At 66.3% G+C, this 19,141-nt stretch overlaps 4 protein-coding genes across 11 annotated transcripts; 3 read left to right on the top strand and 1 right to left on the bottom strand.

Annotated features, from left to right (window-relative positions):
- Positions 1-864: 864 nt before the first annotated feature.
- On the top strand, positions 865-5,367 carry GPT (glutamic--pyruvic transaminase). 4 transcript variants are annotated; one of them, XM_029202274.1, is made up of 12 exons: positions 865-946; positions 2,070-2,235; positions 2,397-2,486; positions 2,561-2,669; positions 2,848-2,981; positions 3,124-3,367; positions 3,516-3,595; positions 3,686-3,822; positions 3,939-4,113; positions 4,191-4,346; positions 4,437-4,549; positions 4,620-5,337. In XM_029202274.1, the coding sequence occupies exons 2-12, from the start codon at positions 2,074-2,076 to the stop codon at positions 4,708-4,710; spliced, it is 1,491 nt and encodes a 496-aa protein (XP_029058107.1). In that variant the 5' UTR covers positions 865-946; positions 2,070-2,073; the 3' UTR covers positions 4,711-5,337. The 4 variants fall into 4 exon arrangements, with proteins under 4 accessions (XP_029058107.1, XP_029058106.1, XP_029058104.1 ...); XM_029202273.1 differs by having other exon boundaries at positions 916-1,136; positions 4,620-5,367; XM_029202271.1 differs by lacking the exon at positions 865-946 and adding an exon at positions 1,548-1,617 and having other exon boundaries at positions 4,620-5,367.
- A 58-nt stretch (positions 5,368-5,425) lies between these two features.
- Positions 5,426-8,368, top strand: MFSD3 (major facilitator superfamily domain containing 3). Of its 2 annotated transcripts, none has more exons than XM_029202284.1 (5): positions 5,426-7,230; positions 7,528-7,675; positions 7,759-7,883; positions 7,950-8,059; positions 8,142-8,352. In XM_029202284.1, exons 1-5 carry the CDS (start codon positions 6,465-6,467, stop codon positions 8,313-8,315), a joined length of 1,323 nt encoding a protein of 440 aa, XP_029058117.1. In that variant the 5' UTR covers positions 5,426-6,464; the 3' UTR covers positions 8,316-8,352. The 2 variants fall into 2 exon arrangements, with proteins under 2 accessions (XP_029058117.1, XP_029058116.1); XM_029202283.1 differs by having other exon boundaries at positions 6,181-7,230; positions 8,139-8,368.
- A 163-nt stretch (positions 8,369-8,531) lies between these two features.
- RECQL4 (RecQ like helicase 4) lies at positions 8,532-15,037 on the bottom strand. Its single transcript, XM_029202167.1, is given in 23 exon segments — positions 8,532-8,789; positions 8,881-8,989; positions 9,137-9,290; positions 9,371-9,551; positions 9,625-9,794; positions 9,875-10,004; positions 10,079-10,364; positions 10,441-10,703; positions 10,784-10,925; positions 10,998-11,177; positions 11,261-11,434; positions 11,519-11,602; positions 12,036-12,172; positions 12,254-12,346; positions 12,432-12,557; positions 12,899-13,025; positions 13,103-13,276; positions 13,279-13,776; positions 13,778-13,897; positions 14,201-14,341; positions 14,561-14,664; positions 14,798-14,831; positions 14,896-15,037. Coding segments are annotated over 23 exon segments (3,636 nt in total). The 5' UTR covers positions 14,980-15,037; the 3' UTR covers positions 8,532-8,664.
- A 168-nt stretch (positions 15,038-15,205) lies between these two features.
- LRRC14 (leucine rich repeat containing 14) lies at positions 15,206-18,773 on the top strand. 4 transcript variants are annotated; one of them, XM_029202278.1, is made up of 4 exons: positions 15,206-15,240; positions 16,879-17,232; positions 17,412-17,996; positions 18,101-18,773. In XM_029202278.1, the coding sequence occupies exons 2-4, from the start codon at positions 16,904-16,906 to the stop codon at positions 18,666-18,668; spliced, it is 1,482 nt and encodes a 493-aa protein (XP_029058111.1). In that variant the 5' UTR covers positions 15,206-15,240; positions 16,879-16,903; the 3' UTR covers positions 18,669-18,773. The 4 variants fall into 4 exon arrangements, with proteins under 4 accessions (XP_029058111.1, XP_029058110.1, XP_029058109.1 ...); XM_029202277.1 differs by lacking the exon at positions 15,206-15,240 and adding an exon at positions 15,341-15,643; XM_029202276.1 differs by lacking the exon at positions 15,206-15,240 and adding an exon at positions 15,341-15,674.
- Positions 18,774-19,141: the final 368 nt, after the last annotated feature.

Below are 19,141 nucleotides of genomic sequence, written 5' to 3'. Positions count from 1 at the left end.
CGCCATGGTGGGGAGCTGCCGTGTTGCTGGGCCTGGGTGCGCCTGGCCCTGGGAGCACCTAAGGGCTGTGGGCACGTGCTGGGGCTTGCTTGTGGTGCCCAGCCCCTGTGTGGGCGTGAGGCCCACGGCCCCTGGCAAGAGGACGAGTGCTTCCTGCACCCTGCCTCCCCAGCCTCCTGGAGACGCCTCTGCAATTCTTTGCTTTCTTGAGGGGAACAGGGGGCTTCAGAAGGACACTCCTTGTTGGCCAGGGCTGGGGGTGTCCATGCTGGAGGGGCAGGGATCCTGGCTTGGAAAAGGAGAGGGTATTTTCCGTAAGACTCTTGGGCAACAGCCAGAGGGTCAGAGCGCTACAAGGCTGGCGTCAGAAGCCTCCCTGGTGGGGGGCGGGTTCCCCGTTCCTGGCGTGCGGCCCCGATCTCGGGGCCTGGCGGCCTGGCTGCCAGCTTCTGCTCAGGCCGGCAAGCAGGGCCTGCTGAGGCTCTGAGCTGACCGGGCACGATGTGTCAGGGTGACAGGGCCCCTTCGGGGCCTCACTGGGGAGGGCTGGGGCACTGCCAGCTCATCTGTCCAGGGCAGGTTGCTTGGCATGGCCACCAGTGCTGGGTGGCATGGGCTTGGGTCACCCTCTCCGCTGGACATTGACCCGGCCAGCCCAGTGTCCACAGGCCCCCCCTGTCCCTGAGCATCCGTGGTTGGAGGGGTGTCCTCAGCACAGCGGTGGGGGTGGGGGCCGCGGGGAGGCTGCTGGTTAAATTTAGAGTGTGGGGTGGTGCACTGCCCAAGGTCCACTTGCCACCACAGCTGCCACATGGCCCTGCTGCCAGGGGGCGGGCGGGGCCTGGCTCTGCCTGCGTCTGGGCCCATATTAACCTGTTCTCCAGCCCGGGGCCCAGAGAGGCCTGCACACTGGGAGGCAGAGGTGGCAGCAGAGCAGGAGACGCAGGTGAGAGGCTGCCGTCTGGCCTCCCGTTTCCTCTCCCGCCGGCAGGAGCAGACGGGCTAAGCCTTCCCCAGGCCTGACCAGCCAGCCACAGCCCCGCTCAGCTGAGAGGGCCTACTGCTTCCTGACCCTCACTGCGGAGCCAGATCCTGGCGCTGGGGTGGCGTATCAGCTCCCTGCAGGGCCTGTGGAGGTGGGGCCCTGAGGGCTTATCACGGCTCGCTTCCCACTCTCTCCACCAATCACGAGCCACAGGGAAGGGAAGCTTAGGTCACCCTGCCTGTGGTGTGGCCCCAAGGGCAGCCCCAGGCTGGTGTGTGTTTGGTGAAAGGGCAGGACAGCAGCCCAGAGCAGCTGAGGTGTCCAAGGGCCCTGCGAAGGCCCAGAGCTGCCCTGCCCCTCCCCCAACACCCCAACCCAAAGACTCCAGCCTTGCAGCACTGATGGGGGACCGAGGTCCGGCCCCAGGGCTCCTGCTGCCCCGGGCCATGGTCCCCAGCACAGGAGGGGCCAGATGGAACCCCCGCATCTGAAGCCTCACTCCCTTCCCCAGAGAGCCCCAGGATTCCTGAGGCCTGGCTCAGTCACCCGGGAGACAGGCCTACTCTGCTGGCCCCAGCAAAGATGGGGGCGGGGGGTCCAAAAGGGTTAGGCCTCGGCCGTGCCCTACTGAGGTAAATCTCCAGAGGCCCCAGGCCTCATTCTCCCCTCCAGGTTCTGCTCTGCCAGGCTCTGCCAACCCCTCAGGGCACTCGGCCCACCTCCCCTCCCCCAAGCCTAGTCCCTCAGAGCTGCTGGACCCTTCCGTCTGTCCCTACCTCCCATGTGGCTCTCCTGCTCCCCTGTCATGGGGACACTGGGCGGGCACTGGGCCTCACCCCAAGCCCCGCCTGTCTTCTCACCCACTCCCTGTGGGCAGAACTGTGCCCAGACGGGTGGGGCGGGGCGGGGCCCGGCGGGCCCGGCTCCTTCAGCCTTTTCTGTCCCTTTCAGTGGGGCCAGCAGGCTGCAGTGAAGTGGGTGCCCCCTTCCCAGCCCTGACCCACCAAGCCGGGACCCAGCTTCCCTCACCCACACTTCTGGATCCTGACGCCTCCTGAGTCTCCTTCTTGCCCGGTCCGAGCAGGGTCATGGCCTTGAGGACAGGTGACCACAGTCAGGCTGCAACGAATGGGCTAAAGGAGAAGGTGCTGACGCTGGACACCATGAACCCGTGTGTCCAGAAGGTGGAGTACGCGGTACGAGGCCCAATCGTGCTGCGCGCGCTGGAGCTGGAGCAGGAGCTGCGCCAGGTAGGGTCCTGGGCCGCACCACCGCCTCAGCGCCGCGCCGGGGCGCTGCTGGCCCCACTCCCCCCCCCCCCCCCCCCCCGAAAAAAACAAGGCCCGGGGGGGCCCCACGGCCTTGTTCCCGCCCCCCCCCCCCCCCCCCCCCCCCCCCCCCCCCGCCACAGGGCGTAAAGAAGCCCTTCACTGAGGTCATCCGAGCCAACATCGGGGACGCACAGGCCATGGGGCAGACGCCTATCACCTTCCTGCGACAGGTGAGGCTCAGTGCTGCCCTGCACCCCTTCCCTGTCAGCCCACGTGCCCTGGCCCCAGCACTTGCTTCTCCCAGGTCCTGGCGCTCTGCGTCCACCCTGATCTCCTGAACAGCCCTGACTTCCCCGACGACGCCAAGAGGAGGGCGGAGCGCATCCTGCAGGCATGTGGGGGCCACAGCCTGGGTGAGTGCCAGAACCTGCCCAAGCCCCAGGGAGGGGCAGGGGCAGGCGCTGGAGGAGGCTGTCCCAGGAGACGGTGGATCTGCCCGCTGGAAGGGGCGGGTCTCCTCGGGAGGGATGCAAGGGGACCTCACCTGTCCCACCCGCACTCCCACCCTGTCCTCCCTGTCCCCGGGCCCAGGGGCCTACAGCATCAGCTCTGGCACCCAGCTGATCCGCGAGGACGTGGCGCGGTACATTGAGCGGCGCGATGGAGGCATTCCCGCCGACCCCAATAACATCTTCTTGTCCACGGGGGCCAGCGACGCCATCGTGGTAGGCCGGGGCAGCGCGGGAAGACACCGCGGCTCCTAGTGCGTGGCCGAGCGGGTCTGCTCGTCCTGGCACGGCGGCGCCCGGGGCGGGGGACGGGTGCAGCCCTCGGCCCGCTAACCCCGCCTCCCTATCCCACCCGCAGACGTTGCTGAAGTTGCTGGTGGCCGGCGAGGGTCGCACGCGCACGGGCGTGCTCATCCCCATCCCTCAGTATCCACTCTACTCCGCCGCGCTGGCCGAACTCAACGCGGTGCAGGTGGACTACTACCTGGACGAGGAGCGCGCCTGGGCGCTCGACGTGGCCGAGCTGCGGCGCGCGCTGCTCCAGGCGCGTGACCACTGCCGCCCCCGCGCGCTCTGCATCATCAACCCCGGCAACCCCACCGGTGCGCGCCCCCACCCGCCCCCGCCCCACCGCCCTGGCCCGAACAGGCACCCCTGCGCTCTGCGCCTGGGTCAGCCTGGCCCTCCGCCCGCCGCACCGCGGAGAGCAGCGCGCCCCCTCAGCTGACCCCGGACCCGTCTGTGCCCCAGGTCAGGTGCAGACCCGCGAGTGCATTGAGGCCGTGATCCGCTTCGCCTTTGAGGAGGGGCTCTTCCTGTTGGCCGATGAGGTGCTGGCCGGGGCCCCCGCAGGGAGGGGTCGGAGGGCGGCGGCGCGCGCCCCCGTGACGCACCCCGCTGTCGCCCGTCCGCCCGTCCAGGTGTACCAGGACAACGTGTACGCCGAGGGCTCGCAGTTCTACTCGTTCAAGAAGGTGCTCACGGAGATGGGGCCGCCATACACGGCGCGACAGGAGCTCGCCTCCTTCCACTCGGTCTCCAAGGGCTACATGGGCGAGTGCGTGCTGGCCGGGCGGGCGGGGCCGGGCACCCGGGCCGCGGCCTGGCTCCCTTCGCCCGCCAGGCCGGCCCCTCCTTGCCGGCCCTGCCTCGACGCCCGCCCTCGCCTCGCAGGTGCGGCTTCCGCGGCGGCTACGTGGAGGTGGTGAACATGGACGCAGCGGTGCAGCAGCAGATGCAGAAGCTGCGGAGCGTGCGCCTGTGCCCGCCCACGCCGGGCCAGGTCCTGCTAGACGTGGCGGTCAGCCCGCCCGCGCCCTCCGACCCCTCCTTCGCGCAGTTCCAGGCGGTGAGTGGGCGGGGCCGCGGGGGTCAGGGCGCCGCGCCCCTGGCCCAGCCTGACCGGCCCTCCCTCCACGGCCGCAGGAGAGGCGGGCGGTGCTGGCCGAGCTGGCGGCCAAGGCCAAGCTCACGGAGCAGGTCTTCAACGAGGCTCCCGGCATCCGCTGCAACCCGGTGCAGGGAGCCATGTACTCCTTCCCGCGCGTGCAGCTGCCCCCGCGTGCGGTGCAGCGCGCTCAGGTCCGGCGTGCGGCGTGAGGGGCGGGGCGGGGCGGGGCCCGCGCGGCCTGGGACGCCCCGCCCTGACCCGCCCCCCCCGCCCGCCCCCAGGAGCTGGGCCTGGCTCCCGACATGTTTTTTTGCCTGCGCCTCCTGGAGGAGACCGGCATCTGCGTGGTGCCTGGCAGCGGCTTCGGGCAGCGGGAAGGCACCTACCACTTCCGGTGAGGCTGGGCCCCCGCAGCCCCTCCCCGCGACCCCCATCCCATTCGCTTACCTTCTTCCCCCTTTTAGGATGACCATTCTGCCCCCCATGGAGAAGCTGCGGCCCTTGCTGGAAACGCTGAGCCAGTTCCACGCCAAGTTCACCCGCGAGTACTCCTGAGGACACCGCTGGGGGCCAGGCTGGGCCGGCAGGGACGACCCCGGGAGGACAGTGCTCGGGTTCTTGGGGTCTCTAGAGCCCTCTGGACTTGCTCCTGCTGCCTGTGTGGCTGGGCCCCTGCCTCTCTTCAGGCCCCTAATAAAGCAGTGGGCTGGCTTGGCTGCTTGGAGGCTGTGTGCACACCTGTATGCGCCCCCGCAGCCTTGTCCACTCCTGACTGCCTTTCTGTGTGGGGTTCTGTGCAGGCCTGGGGGCCCGGGAGGAGTGGTCAGGGAGGGCTTCCAGGGGAGGTGACCTTCTTACAGGATGGATTTGGCGGGATGGGGTGAGCACCGGGAAGCGGAGTGACCGTGAGGACTCAAGGGGGCAGTCTTGGTTCCCGTAACTGGGCGCGGGCAGTGGTGCTGCCACTTTGGACAGCTGGAGGAGTGGTGGTGCCGGCCCAAGAGCAGGGAGGGGAGGAAGAGCAAACGGGTCTCGCTTTGCCGTGTTGTGTGTGACATCCACGTGTAAATGCAGTTCTTGGGCTGGGAAGCAGTGAGAGGGGAGGCCCCCTCCTGAGCTGGGGCACCCAAAGGCAAGTTCCGGGGAAGAGGGCACGGAAGATGCCGAGGAAGAGGTGCCCTGTGGAGCTCTGGGCTGAAGGACCTGGGCTGGGGGCTGGCGGGCAGCCTTGTGTCCTTGACACTGGCGTGCGAGGATGTGCATGCCAGACACTGTTGTGGATCACTGCACAAAGGGTCCTCTCTGGTGGGCACTGTAGTTCCCATTTCATAGATCAGGAAACCTGGGCCCCAAAAATGTGTGGAAATGAAAGGAAGCTCACTCCCCGTGGCCTCAGCAGCTGACGGAACGTCTTGGCTCAAGTGTCTGCGAGTTGGTCTAGAGGTTGGCAGGCCTCAGCGACCCACGGGCTTAGGGAGAGTATTGGCCAAGGCCCCAGCTCCACTCTGGATGAGGCTCTTAACCATAGTCCCTGCTTCACTATCTCCCCTGGCACTCAGGTGCCCCACACAGCAAGGCTCTGGGCAGGAGAGTACGGGAGGTGCAGGTTTCTCGTCTCAAGGCCAGCTGGGGTCAGGCTGGGGCCGGCCTGGACTGGCTCTCCTGGCCTTGTCGCTAGACACTAGAGGGCGTTTCGGGCAGCAGCCGGGTGCCTCCTTGGGCTGAACGTGGGCTCAGGCCTTTCCCACGAACTTCCTGCCTTCCACGACGCTCTGTGGCCACTGGCCTGGGGAGGGCGCCGAGACTACTAGCACAGCGAGGTGAGGGTCCAGCACCCGATGTAAGCGGTAGTAGACAGTGGGTCCTCCGTGGAGAGCCCAGTGGACCCTGCGGCCACCAGGCTCCAGGTGAGACACCAGGAAGCACTTCCGGAGAGTTAGGGTCTAGGGACCGGATCTGATAGCCCTGGGAGGGACCTGAATGGGCTGCGGGTTCGGCCGCTTCCGACGTTCGAGGACAGCTGGCCACCGGGGGCGCCAGAAGGCGGCCGGCGCTCTAGCCCGCCCGCGTTCTCTATGGCCGCCGCGTCTCCGAGTTGCGCCGCCCGGGCCAGAGCGCCCCAGCGCCGCCGTGGAGGAGGCCTGCAGTTCTTTGGGGTTCTGACGCCCCCAGGACCCAAGGGCGCGGGTGCGGACGCCAGCCTGTCCAACCCTGGCCCCAGCCGTGCCGCTCTGAGACCCCTGACCCCATCCCGACCGGACCGGACCCCCCTCGGAAGCACCCTGCCCCTACTCTGAGTGGAACCTCTCATGCCGCCCCGGCCAGCCTTGAACCCAGACCCAGCCAATAGAGCTTGGGCCCCTGCCCCCGCCCCAGCGCCCGGCCTCCTCGCCATGCGTGGGAAGCTGCTGCCGCTGGCCGGCCTTTACCTGGTGCAGGGCCTGCCCTATGGGCTGCAGTCTGGGCTGCTGCCCGTGCTGCTGCGGGCCCGCGGCCTCTCCCTGACACGCGTGGGACTGGCCAAGGCGCTGTATGCACCGTGGCTGTTCAAGCTTGTGTGGGCCCCGCTGGTGGACACTCGGGGCTCCCCAAGGGCCTGGCTGACGCTCAGCACAGCTGCTCTGGGCCTGGTGTGTGGGCTGCTGGCATCCCACCCTCCCGCCGCAGCTGGTCAGGCCGGTCTGCCTGTCACGGTGGCGGGGCTGCTTCTGCTGCTGAATCTGGCTGCAGCTGTGCAGGATGTGGCCCTGGACACGCTGGCTGTACGGCTCCTGGAGCCCGCAGAGCTGGGGCCTGGCAACACTGTGCAGGTTGTCGCATACAAGCTGGGGGCGGTGCTGGCTGGGGGTGGGCTGCTGGCCTTTGTGCCCACCCTCTCCTGGCCCCTGCTCTTTCTGCTCCTGGCTGCCACTTATTGGTTGGCTGCTGCCTTGACCTGGGTGGCACCAGCCCTGCGACAGCTTCCCACACCTCTGCCCTCAGAACACCCCCGACACACCCTGCACCTTGGGCAGGACTTGCTGGCCGTGCCTGGAACCCTGTGGACAGTGGGCTTCGTGCTCACCTACAAGCTGGGTGAGTCAGGAACAGCAGGGGTGGGTCCCCAGGAGCCCTGGAACTCACTTGCAGGGCTGCCTTTCCTCTTTGGGGTCTGACCTGAAGTCTGGAGCCCAGCCCGGCCCTCTGCAGGTCCAGCTCCAGCCACACTCCCTTGGGCCTCGCTGAGCTGCTTCACGCTGACCCTGAGCGTCGTCGAAGCCCAGCCCCAGCTGTCTCCTGGCATCTGTGGCCCAGGAAAAAGGCAGGGCTGGGGGAGCATGACTGAGACCCAGGTGGAGGTGTGCCAACCACCCCTGCTGACTCTCTCCACAGGTGAGCAGGGCACCAGCGGCCTGTTCCCACTGCTCTTGCTGGACTGCGGCATCTCTGCCCCAGAGCTGGGGCTGTGGAATGGTGTGGGCGCTGTGGCCTGCTCCATTGCTGGCTCATCCCTGGGTGGGGCCCTCCTGGCCAGGCGCCGGTGAGCCCCCCTCAGCCTGCCCCGCCCACCTGTCTCCCCTTCCTTCCCCACGCCCTCTGACCTGCCCCATCACCCCACCCCAGGCAGCCACTGCCCCTGTTGAAGTCAGCGCTTCAGTTCCGTCTTGGGGGCCTGGCCTGCCAGACTGCCGTGCTCTTTCACCTGGACAGCCCTGGGGCCAGCCTGGCCCCCAGCACAGTCCTGAGAGGTGAGGGGTGGGCCACAGGGGGGAGGAGCTTGGAGTCCTGGGCCCTGCTGACCTCAGCCCTCCCAGGTGCAGCCCTGCTGAGCCTGTGTCTGCAGCACTTCCTGGGGGGCCTGGTCACAACCACCACCTTCACCCTGATGATGCGCTGCAGCCAGCTGGCACCAAGTGCCCTGCAGGTGAGGGGATGTGGCTGCAACACCAGGGGCTGCAGGACTGGAGTCCAAGCAGGTCCTGACGTGATTCCCCCTCCCTCAGCAGGCCACACACTACAGTCTCCTGGCCACTCTGGAGCTGCTGGGGAAGCTGCTGATGGGCACGCTGGCTGGAACCCTGGCTGACAGCCTGGGGCCACGCCTCTGCTTCTCCGTCTTCCTCGCTCTCTCAGCCATGCCCATGCTGTACTTGGGCCTTGCACCCAACACCCTGGCCTGAACTGGGTGGCCAGACTTATCAATAAAGTGGAGCGTGCCTTCGGACTGTGTCCGGGATGAGTGACGTGCAAGGTTGTCCTCAGACTGGGGGGTTGTCCGCGCTGGAAGAAGGGTTCCTGAAAATGGCTCGAGCATCTTTTATTCTGCACTTTGGGGCCTCCTTGCCCCCACGCTACTGGTGGTGGCCTTTGTCCAGAGTGGTTGGTCGCTGTCCTGGCCACTGATACCTACGCCCATCTTTGCCTTGAGGACCTGCTGCACCTGATACCCCCCCATGCTGTGGCCACGCAGCCCCTGCTCAGGCCCGTGCTTGTGACGTGGGGGAACTGGGTCCTTCCGCGGCAGGGTGGTCAGCAGCCCCACAGCAGGATCTCCTCTGTGGCCAAGTGCACGAGGGCATGGAAGCTCAGGTGCAGGTACTTTCTCCAGAAGCGCTTGTCCCGCCCGTACACCTGGGCCGGATAGCAGGGGCTTCCTGCAGTGGGAGGAGACACGGCTCTGACAACTCCGGCCAGGTCTGCCCCCAGCCCCTGCCTTGCTCAGGGCTGGGCCTCCCAGGTCCGCACCGATGCCGTGGAAGATCCGGGCCACAGCCCTGCCTGAGAACCGCTGCTCTGGCCACGAGGACAGGAGGTGGCGGATGTCCCGGCGGATCTGGTCCTCCCAGTCCTGGAGCTGCCGGTGGGGACACGTGGCATGCTGTTCTGCAGTGCTCGGTGAGGGGCGGGAGGCAGGTGTGTGCCTGCAGCCGGGGGTGCGTCCTCTCTGCAACTCCTCTCCTCCTCTCCCCCTCTCCGCTCCCCCAGAGGCCCTGACACTCACCCTGGCCTGTCCTGGCTCAGGGTCCTCCTCGGCCTCCACGCCCCCCGGTGCTTCTAACTCCTCCTCGAAGTAGTGGCTGAGCAGGGCCTTGAGCCTGCCGCTGCGTGCCTCATCGGGCTGCTCCAGACACGGCCCGCAACTGGGGAAGGCCACACTGGGGTGGGGAGAACCTGTCAGAGTGGCCCACCTTGGGGAGGATGGGGTGGCCCAGGCCCTGCCCAGCCCCTCCTGCACCTGTGGAAAGCCCGGAAGGTGCGGTGCAGGCGGGCCAGGGCTTCTTGCTCACGGGCCTGCACGCGGCCGTGCAGGAAGTCACAGATCTGGTCCCTCTCCTGGGCTGTCAGGTCCCCGGGGCTGTGCAGGTGGAAGGCCAGCTCCCTGAACTCCACCAGCACCCCCGTGCCCTGAGGCACACCTGCCAGATAGGGTGTCAGAAACTGGCAGAAAGGCGGCAAACAGGAGGCAAGCAGGGCTGGGGGCGGGCGCACCTGTCCCGGGCTCTGGATCCCACCGCAGCTGGTGGAGAGCCCGCCGCACGGGGGCCAGCTCCCAGCCCATGGAGTCTGCCAGCTCGACCATGTCCAGCTCCACAGAACTGCTTCCCCCACCTGTCGTCTTGGGGCACTGCCGGGCCAAACACACAGCCAGTGGGGGACACCTGTACCAGGGGAAGGGACGTGTGACTGGCAGCCCTGGTTCTCTGTCCCGGTCCTGAGCCCGGGGTGGGATTGCGCTCACCTGCGGGCCAGGGCCTGGAGCTGGGTGGGGCCCCCGGGGCAGCGCAGGTGGCAGCAGGCATAGGTGGGCGCCAGCAGCTTCAGCCAACGCTGTGGGTGCAGCTCAAGGTAGCACAGCAGAGTCTCGATGGCTGGGGGCAGAGCAGGGCTCAGAAGATGCGGGGGTGCTGGGGTGTCCCCCCCCCCGACGCTCCCTGCTCCTCACCCTCCTCGGGCAAATCCAGGGCTTGCACAGTTGGCTGCACCGGGAGCGCCCGCTTGTGGCCCGGGCACCGGGTTGTGTGCTCGAGGCTGGGATGGTCAGCGTCCTGGGGAGATGTAGCCACGAGGACCCTGGCCAAGTGCCCTTCCTGGCTCTCGTCTCCCTGCTGCTCTGGGGGCTGCCGGGCGCAAGCACAGGGAGGGAACACGCGCTGCACCAGCCTCTTCACGGCGAGGAAGTCGATGACGTTGGCGTGAACGTGTCTGCGCAGCTCCCACAGATCCTCACCCTGCAGCAGGGCAGCATGAATGCGGGGCCGCAGCAGGGGGCGGGGCTGGGGGAGCGGTGGGGGGACGGGTACCCACCTGGGGCCGGAGGAAGACGTGGCACTGTGCAGGCTGCCCATCACGCCCAGCCCGGCCCACAGCCTGCACGTAGCTCTCAAAGCTTGGGGGCAACCCCAGGTGCAGCACGGCCCGCACGTCTGGCCGGTCCAGCCCCATCCCGAAGGCCACCGTGGCCACCACCACCCGCAGCCGGCCCTCCATGAAGGCCCGTTGCACCCGCCGCCGCTCCCTGCTGCCCATGCCGGCGTGGTAGGCTTCAGCCACAGCCTCCGGGGCTCGGCCTGCAGGGAAGACCCACGATGGTCAGGTGGGGCATGTGCCCGGGGCCCATCTGTGGAGTGCAGGCCTGCCTCCACCTCACCTCGGGATCCTGGGGCCTGGGCCTCATGCAGGCAGGTGCGCAGCAGGGCAGCGACACGCTCCGTGTCCTCTCGTCTGTTACAGTAGACGATGACAGAATCCAGGGCACGGAAACGATCACTCTGCAGCAGCGTCACCAGAGCCTAGAGAGGACGAGGCTGAGCATGAGCAGTCGGAAGGCAGGGCCTCTGCTCGGCCCGCGCGTGCGTGCTTACCTGGTCTGGGTCCCTGTCCGAAGACACAGAGAGGTGCAGGTTGGCAGGGATGGTGCCCGGCCCCCTGAGGATAGACTCTTCGGCCACGCCCAGGTGCCGGGCCACGTCAAGGGCACTGCTGCGCGTGGCCGTGGCTGTGAGACCCAGGAAGCAGCCTATACCCACGCGTTCGCGCAACACCTGCGTGGAGACGAGTGGTGAGATGGCCAGCCTTCCTTGGTCTGCTCACGTAGCACCCCCCCGCCCCCCCGCACAAGGCTTACCTGGCAGACACGCAGGTAGCAGGGCCGGAAGTTGTGGGACCACTGGGAGAGGCAGTGGGCCTCATCGATGCAGGCAAAGGCGACCAGTGGCAGCTGAGCGAGGAGGGCAGCGCCCCCCGCCCCAACTAGCGCCTCTGGCGACAGCATCAGCACTTGCACCCGGGCTGACCGAACCTGAGGATGACGGCAAGGTCAGGAGCACCGCCCAGGGGGTCTGCCTGCTGCCTCTGCCGCTCTCGCCCTGTGAGGGCCCCTAACCTTCTGCAGGGCGGAGGCCCGCTCCTTCTTGGTCATCCCCGAGTGGATGCAGACCGCCTTCAGGCCTGGGGGCAAGCCGGAAACCTGCAGGTACAGGAGCACAGCCTGTCACAGGCCACCAGCCCTGGCCCTTCCCCAGATGCCTCTTAGAATGGTTTGGCCGGACAACTACTGCTGTGTCCCCTCCAGGATCTCTGGGAGAAAAACCCAGGTCCTGGGTCCTGTGACTAAGGGTTCAGAGCCACCTGTGGGCTTGGACTCAGGAGCACTGGAGACAGGTCCCCATGGGGACGCTCCCTCCCCCAAGCTGCTCCTCTTGTGGGTGGGCCTGGGTCTAGCCAGCTGTGTCCCTGCTGCCTTTGGGCCACTGCCAGCTCATAGACAGAGCTGAAAATGGCCTGGCGACTTGCCACTCGGGGGTGGGGGTGGGGCAAGAAGCAGCAGCCCAAGCGGGTCAGCAGAGCCACGGGTACCAGCTCTCGCCTTCTGCACCTACCCAGAGACCCTGTCCACCAACCTGGTTGTCCATGAGCGACATGAGAGGAGAAACGACCAGCGTGAGGCAGGGGCTTCGCCGGAAGTAGAGCAGTGCGGGGAGCTGGTAGCACAGGGACTTACCAGCCCCCGTGGGCAGTACCAGCAACGTGGACACACCTGGGTTTTACCGAGAGGGTCAAGAGCACAGCTCTGTGGCCCAGCCGCAGTCCCACCGCGCCCCCTGCCGGCCGTACTCACCAGACAGGATCCGCATGACCACACGCTCCTGCAAAGGGTAGAAGGCTTGGTGCCCCAGCTGCTCCAGGGCCTGAAGCACCTCAGCTGGCGTGTCTGTGGACACAGGTATCCGTCAGCATGGCCCCGAGTCGCCCCCACCTCCCAGTCAAGGCTCTGGAGCTGGTAGGCGTCTACTCACCTACCACCTGCCCCAAAGGCCCTGGCGGATAGAGTGGTGGCACAGGAGGCGGACAAGGAGCCTTGGGCACAGACTGCCCTGTGGGCACCAGCAGCTCAGACTCCGCAGGCTCTGTGTCCTCTTCACCTGCCGAGAGCAGATAAGACAGGGTAGGACAGGAGCTCCGGACTGGTCTGGGGTCACTCTGGCAAGAAAGCCACTTGCTACAACCTCTCCTCCACCTCTTTGCTCACCAGAGAGTTGGCGGCAGGCAGCGCCCATTCTCTGGGATACTTCCTTGAACGTGGCCCGGGTCTGTGCGCCACCCTCATCCTTGCCACCCTCCTTCTGAGGGGCCAGGGTAAGTTCTGGACCAGGGGCAGGAGTTAGGAGGGCCTTTTGCTTGAGCTAGAGCCGCCTCCCCAAAGAGCACAACAACCCCTGCAAGCAGCGCTGGCCCAAGCCACCCCCCAGGGCAGAGGCCTCACCTGGCTGAGGGCACTGGGATGCCCAGTGACTGAGCTGCCCACACTGGGAGCAAGAATCCTGGGCTGTGGCTCTGCGCTGACCACCCCCAAAACACTCTCCTTTTTTCTGCCACTTCTGCTTCCATACCTAGTGGGGACACAAAGGAGACTCACAGAGCAAGAAGCAAGGCAGGTGGGCGGGAACACCCGGCACCACCTTCTCACCTGCTTGCGAAGGAGCCTGCCCCTTGAGGCCGGGCCCCGTACGTAGCGTTTCTGCTTCATGTTGAGTCGCACATAGTTCCCCCTGTTCTGGACAGCAAGTCTAGAAGAGACGCACAGGTCGACTGCACCCACAGCCCTCCCCACCATGGCGCGACTGAAGGCAGCGCTGCTGGGAGGCTAGGGCAGTGATACCTGGGGGCTGGGGGCTTGCTGGGGGGCTGTGCCTGCACAGGCTGCTCTGGACAGTCTTCTGTAGCCACTGCAGCCCCAGCTCCTGCAGGCAGGGGTCCTGCTTGGCTGCTGTCCTGCTGGGTCTGTGCAGGGCTTCCCTCCAGCTCCCCACTCCATCTCCGCTTCTTGCCTTGATGGGTACCAGGCTGAGAGTTCCCTGCACTGATACCAGCTGCTAGTAGGGTTGGAGTCTCTGGGCCCTGTAAAGGCACCTCAGGGCCAGCGCTGGGACCGAAGACAGATGCAACACCTGGAGTAAGAAGCTGGGACTCTTCTGCACCCAGGCAAGGCTGGCAGGCCCTGGGAACCCCCAGAAAATCTGAGGTCCCGTTGTGACACCGCTGCAGCCAGCCTGGGTCTAGGGAGCCCAGCCGCAGGCTCAGGGATGCCCTCAACTGCTGGGGCCGGCCTGGCCTCAGCTCGGGCCTGGGAGGCTGGGGGGGGCACCTCACTGACTTCTTCTGGAGAGATGGTGGCAGCTCCTGTGCCTGGTGGCCCTGGGGAAGGCATCTTGGAGGAGGATCTTTGTGTAAGCCGGGGTATTCGGCCCAGGGCTGGCCCAGCCTGGGAGGGAGAGATAAGCAGGAACTGAGGCCCTTGGGGTGCTGCAGACTCTGAAACCTGCTGGAGGCCCCACCTGTAACAGCTGGGCGATGTGAGAAACCTAAGGCTGGGACGTAAAAGAAGTCGAGAGTAGAGGCGACGCTGAGCTCTTCTGGAGGGCTGCGCTCTGGGAAATGCTGGAGTTGTGTGTGTGCACGTGAACACGTGTGAAAGACTTAACAGGGTTGGCTGCCTGCTGATCCTGCTTCTGGGCCAAGCGTAGCTCTGGAGCTAGGCTGGATGCACTGCCTGCCCGACCCTCACCTGCAGACTGCCCTTTAGGTTGGCCTTAAGCCTCTTCCCGTAGTCCTGCACAGATCCCTGAGAGCTGAGCCTTGATGGAGGATGGGGGCTCTGGGTCGCGGCCCGATTCAGGTGGGGCCCCCAGCAGCTGGGCTCCAGCATCTGCAGGAAGAGACGGTAGAGATCTAGACCACGGAAAGGCTGGCGCAGGGGGGAACAGAGGTGTCTCCAGCCCCGGAGACCTGAGGGTGGGGGCTGTCCTTCCTCCACCCTGTCAGCCCGCCCCCTGAGTTCTTTGCCCCACAGAGCCTGGGTCACGACTCCTCCTGGATCCGGCATACAGGAAGTTGACCGATAGGCTGGGATGTCGAGCCCGGGTACCTCCTCGGCCGCCGCCGCGGGAAGCGACTGCTCCGAGCCGTGAGGCCCGACGCCGCCGGCCTGACCCAGTGCCTCCTTCAGGGTGCGGTACTCCCGGTAGAGCGCTGAGGGCGGGGCCGGACGGGGGGGGGGGGTCGGTGTTCAGGAGGCAGGGCTCGGCTGGGCGTGGGGGTGGAGGCCGCCCGCCCCCTGCCCGCGTCCCCGGCCGCTGCCTCCGCCCTGCGCCCGCTCGCTCACCGCGGGTCTCCTCGGGCGCCGCTTCCACGTCCTCCTGTAAAGGGAGCGCGTCAGCCGGATGCCGCTCCCTCAGCTCCCCGCCCACGGGCAGCCCGCACCTGGCCCGGCAACCGCCCGCTCCGCCGCCGAAACGCGCGCTCCCACGCCTGCAGCCGCTCCCGCACATCCCGCAGCTGCTCCATGGTCGCCCTGCCCTGCGCCCGGCGCCCCAGGAATCTCCCGCCAGGAGGGCGACGCCGGCCGCCAGCCACTGGGGGCGCTCGGCGGGGTTGGAGGCGGGGCGACGCGGCGGCCGCCAGGCCGGGGCAGCCAATCCGCGGGGCCCTGAGGCGGCAGCCAATGGGGGGCGTAACGTCATCGCGGCGCGCGGCGGCGCTGGGCGGGGCGCAGCGTACGGCGAGGCGGGGCCGGCGGCGGCGGCGGCGGCGTCGTCTGCGGGCCCGGTGAGCGCAGACTGCCGGCCGGCGACGGAGGGTGGCGGCGTGTGTCACCGTCTCTGCCTGGCCGCACGAGGCCGGTGCGGGCGCTCGGGACGGCGCCGCCCGGGAGGCGGGGGTGGGAGCCCAGGCGGTGTGGCTGCGGGGAGGGGAGGACCCGGAGCACGGTGCCGGGCTGAGCGGCCTCGGGTCCCAGGAGGCGACGCGCAGGCTTCGAGGGGCAGACCCCGCCCGGAAGGCGGAGGGCGTCGGATTTAGAGCCTCCCGCGGCTCGAGGCTTGGAGGAGCCGGGCGGGGGCATCTTCAGGGAAACGGCGGAGCCGCGGGCCGGTGGGGGGGACGGCGGCCACTACACAGAGGCTCCTCCCACGGTGACCACACTGGCTGCTTTCGTTTCGTCTCGTGACAGGTGCTTGGTTGGTCTGTCCTGTCACAGCGAGGTATGAATCGTCCTCGCGAGATTTGTCCACAGGCAGAGCGAGGCCGAGGGTTGACGTCCCGGGCTTCTCAGGAACCAGTGTCCTAAGGACTTGTGTGTGAGGTCCGCAAGAGCAGGGGCTCTGGAGCCAGGCTGCCACCCTTCCCGAGCTCATCACCCAGGCTGTGACCTCTGTCGGGCAAGACCTAGGTCTTAGTTGTCTAACCTGTTTTCAGGGAGATGACCCAGAAGCAGTTTTGAGGATGAGGTGCCAGGCGGGCGCACAGTAAGTCAGCAGCAGAGCTGACACCCAGGTACCCTGTGCTCTCGGGCACCTCCTTTGTGCTCCTTGTCAGTTTGGACGTCCCTTTGGCAGCTGCCTGTACCCGTCTGAGCAAAGGCTCCTAATTTGGGGCCTCTGAATCCCATGGGTTTGAGACTTGGTCTCTTAACATGGTTCTCCAGGGAAGAGAGAGACGTTTACGCAGGTGGCGAGGATCTCGATGGGTGAGGCATTCTTTCTGTAAATCTCCAGGGGTCTCCGTACCTGATAATACTCCTGGAAGACAGTAGTTAGAACCGGGGCTCGCGTTGAGGGCTTGGGTTACTCAGGCCCCTTGGACTCAGAGTTGTCTGGGTTCTGGTCTTTTCTACCTGCCCTGTTGTTTATTAAACTGCGTCTGTACTTCCAACTCTTCTTTGCTGTGCTGCACAGAATCCAAGGGCGGCCTCCCAAGGCTTCTGAGGAGGCTGGGAGAGGGTCCTGTGATGCAGCTTCCAGCCCCCTGGTAGTATCCCATCTCTCTTGTGCTTGGGGGATAGGGGGCTTTGTTTTTGCCTACTTTTAAGGAAGGGCAGAAGAGCAGATCTCTGATAAGTGGCATTGTGATTTGGGAGACCTGGAATATAGATGGTGGGCCCTGCAGAGTAACAGCCATCAAAAGCACACGCAGGCAAGCTGGTCATCTCTGGTGCCATGCTGTTTATGTGCTGCTCGATGGCTTTGTCTCCCTAGGGAGGCCCCCGTGCTGGAGGGCGGGGACTGGGGGTGGCCTCGTTTTCCTTTTCACTACCCTAATCCTAAGGCAAAGCACCTAGCACTTGCTCTTTGGTGCCATGGTTCTACACTCTGTGCCGAGCACCATGCTGAGCTTTCCCACTACCAGGGCGTGGAGGGGGTGGAGGCCTGGGGTCTGTCCTCCCCACTGAAGGGCCCTTCCCTGCAGGTGGCCTCCTGCCCGGCCCAGCACCATGCACACCCTTGTGTTCCTGAGCACACGGCAGGTGCTCCAGTGCCAGTCAGCTGCCTGCCAGGCCTTGCCCCTGCTGCCACGAGAGCTCTTCCCCTTGCTCTTCAAAGTGGCCTTCATGGACAAGAAGACCGTTGTGCTGCGCGAGCTGGTGCACACGTGGCCCTTTCCACTGCTTAGCTTCCAGCAGCTGCTGCAGGAGTGTGCCCACTGCAGCCGGGCCCTGCTGCAGGAGCGGCCTAGCACAGAGAGCATGCAAGCCGTGATCCTGGGGCTGACTGCCCGGCTCCACACCCCGGAGACTGAGGCTGGCACACAGCCCCTCTGCAGGTATGGGCTCACTGGAGGGGCCCTCGGGCCTGGGGGGTGCAGAGAGGGTCCCTAAGAGGTTCCAGGCTAGTGCAAGAGCACAATGCAGGAACAGGCATGTTGCTCCTGTCCTAAGGTGGCTGGGAGTGGGTGTGGGCTGTGTTCCCTTGTCTCCTGCCTCAGCCCACCCGTGCTCCCAGGAAGCACGCGCTGCGGGTACTGGACATGACGGGCCTCCTGGATGACGGCGTGGAGCAGGACCCGGGCACCATGAGCATGTGGGACTGCACGGCAGCTGTGGCCCGCACGTGCATCGCACAGCAGCAGGGCAGGACTGCAGAGCCCGGCCTGGCCCCCGTTCCTGTGGAGGTGCGTGTGGACCTGCGGGTGAACCGGGCCTCTTACGCGTTCTTGCGGGAGGCACTCCGTAGCAGCGCGGGCAGTCCACTGCGGCTCTGCTGCCGGGACCTGCGGGCTGAGGACCTGCCCATGCGCAATACCGTGGCCCTGCTGCAGCTTCTGGATGCGGGCTGCCTGCGCCGCGTGGACCTGCGCTTCAACAACTTGGGCCTGCGAGGCCTGTCCGTCATCATCCCACACGTGGCCCGCTTCCAGCACCTGGCCAGCCTGCGGTTACACTATGTGCACGGGGACTCTCGGCAGCCCTCTGTGGACGGCGAGGACAACTTCCGTTACTTCCTGGCCCAGATGGGCCGCTTCACCTGTTTGCGGGAGCTAAGCATGGGCTCCTCTCTTCTCTCGGGGCGGCTGGACCAGCTGCTCAGGTGAGCAGGCCCTGCTGTTGCCCTGCCCTGCCCTGCCCTTCCCTTCCCCTCCAGGAGGCCTTCCCCTGGCCCAGCCTGTTTGTGACCCCTTGTGTCCTCCGCAGCACCCTGCAGAGCCCCCTGGAGAGCCTGGAGCTGGCCTTCTGCGCCTTGCTGCCTGAGGACCTGCGTTTCCTGGCACGGAGCCCCCATGCTGTCCACCTCAAGAAGCTGGACCTGAGTGGCAATGACCTGTCCGGCAGCCAGCTGGAGCCCTTCCAGGGTCTGCTTCAGGCAGCAGCAGCCACACTGCTGCACCTCGAGCTGACCGAGTGCCAGCTTGCCGATACCCAACTGCTGGCCACACTTCCTGTGCTGACTCGTTGTGCCAGCCTCCGCTACCTCGGCCTCTACGGTAACCCGCTGTCTATGGCGGGCCTCAAGGAGCTCCTGAGGGACTCGGTGGCACAGGCCGAGCTGCGCACGGTGGTGCACCCTTTCCCCGTGGACTGCTATGAGGGCCTGCCCTGGCCACCGCCTGCCTCTGTCCTGCTGGAAGCCTCCATCAATGAGGAGAAGTTTGCCCGCGTGGAGGCTGAGTTGCACCAGTTGCTACTGGCCTCAGGCCGTGCCCACGTGCTCTGGACCACAGACATCTATGGGCGCCTGGCTGCAGACTACTTTAGCCTGTGATCTCCATGCTCTGGGTGAGAGTTAGGCTGTCCTGGGGTCCAGGGCTGCTGGAGGCCTCTTGCCCCTTGGGTAGTCAGAGCCTTTGGGACCTTGCTGGAGGCCTGACACGAAGGCACTAGTCTCTGATTTTTTTGCTCCTGGGCGCACCTTGAGCATGCCCATGCTTTTTGCAGCACCCTGTGCAGTTTGTCCTGCACTTGCTCCCCTGACTCACTGACCATCTGTGGGCCTGAGGGCTGAATTCCAGGCCTACATGGCCCTGCTTGGTTTGGCTGCACTTAGCTGCCCTCCGGTGTCCTGGTTCTCTCCTTGGAATGTTCCTAGGATCTATGAGCTGAGAGAGGATGTTTTCCTTTGGGCCCTCCCCAAGAGCAGACTGCTCTGGGGTGGAAGTTTGGACAGGGGCCTGCTTCAAGGAGGGTTGGGCTCCCAGGCACTCTGGGGCCTCTTAACGTTCTCTTTTCCCTGGCACA

The sequence above is a fragment of the Monodon monoceros genome, unplaced genomic scaffold (genome assembly GCF_005190385.1).
Source record: "Monodon monoceros isolate NGI ecotype Baffin Bay Population unplaced genomic scaffold, NGI_Narwhal_1 Super_Scaffold_5, whole genome shotgun sequence".
Lineage (NCBI taxonomy): Eukaryota > Metazoa > Chordata > Mammalia > Artiodactyla > Monodontidae > Monodon > Monodon monoceros.
Note: the sequence above shows the minus strand (reverse complement) of the source record. Positions and strands in the feature narration are given on the sequence as shown.

What these genes read in the sequence shown, in the direction of transcription:
- GPT (XM_029202271.1), top strand. Translation starts at nt 1,568, where the DNA reads ATGGGGGCGGGGGGTCCAAAAGGGTTAGGCCTCGGCCGTGCCCTACTG. An exon ending in TCTTCCTGTTGGCCGATGAG is followed by an intron (nt 3,596 to 3,685) that starts GTGCTGGCCGGG and finishes CCGCCCGTCCAG; the next exon opens with GTGTACCAGGACAACGTGTA. An exon ending in CCTTCGCGCAGTTCCAGGCG is followed by an intron (nt 4,114 to 4,190) that starts GTGAGTGGGCGG and finishes CCACGGCCGCAG; the next exon opens with GAGAGGCGGGCGGTGCTGGC.
- MFSD3 (XM_029202283.1), top strand. Translation starts at nt 6,465, where the DNA reads ATGCCGCCCCGGCCAGCCTTGAACCCAGACCCAGCCAATAGAGCTTGG. An exon ending in GCCCTCCTGGCCAGGCGCCG is followed by an intron (nt 7,676 to 7,758) that starts GTGAGCCCCCCT and finishes ACCCCACCCCAG; the next exon opens with GCAGCCACTGCCCCTGTTGA. An exon ending in CCCCAGCACAGTCCTGAGAG is followed by an intron (nt 7,884 to 7,949) that starts GTGAGGGGTGGG and finishes CAGCCCTCCCAG; the next exon opens with GTGCAGCCCTGCTGAGCCTG.
- LRRC14 (XM_029202275.1), top strand. Translation starts at nt 15,916, where the DNA reads ATGAGGTGCCAGGCGGGCGCACA. An exon ending in GGCACACAGCCCCTCTGCAG is followed by an intron (nt 17,233 to 17,411) that starts GTATGGGCTCAC and finishes CCGTGCTCCCAG; the next exon opens with GAAGCACGCGCTGCGGGTAC. An exon ending in CGGCTGGACCAGCTGCTCAG is followed by an intron (nt 17,997 to 18,100) that starts GTGAGCAGGCCC and finishes TGTCCTCCGCAG; the next exon opens with CACCCTGCAGAGCCCCCTGG.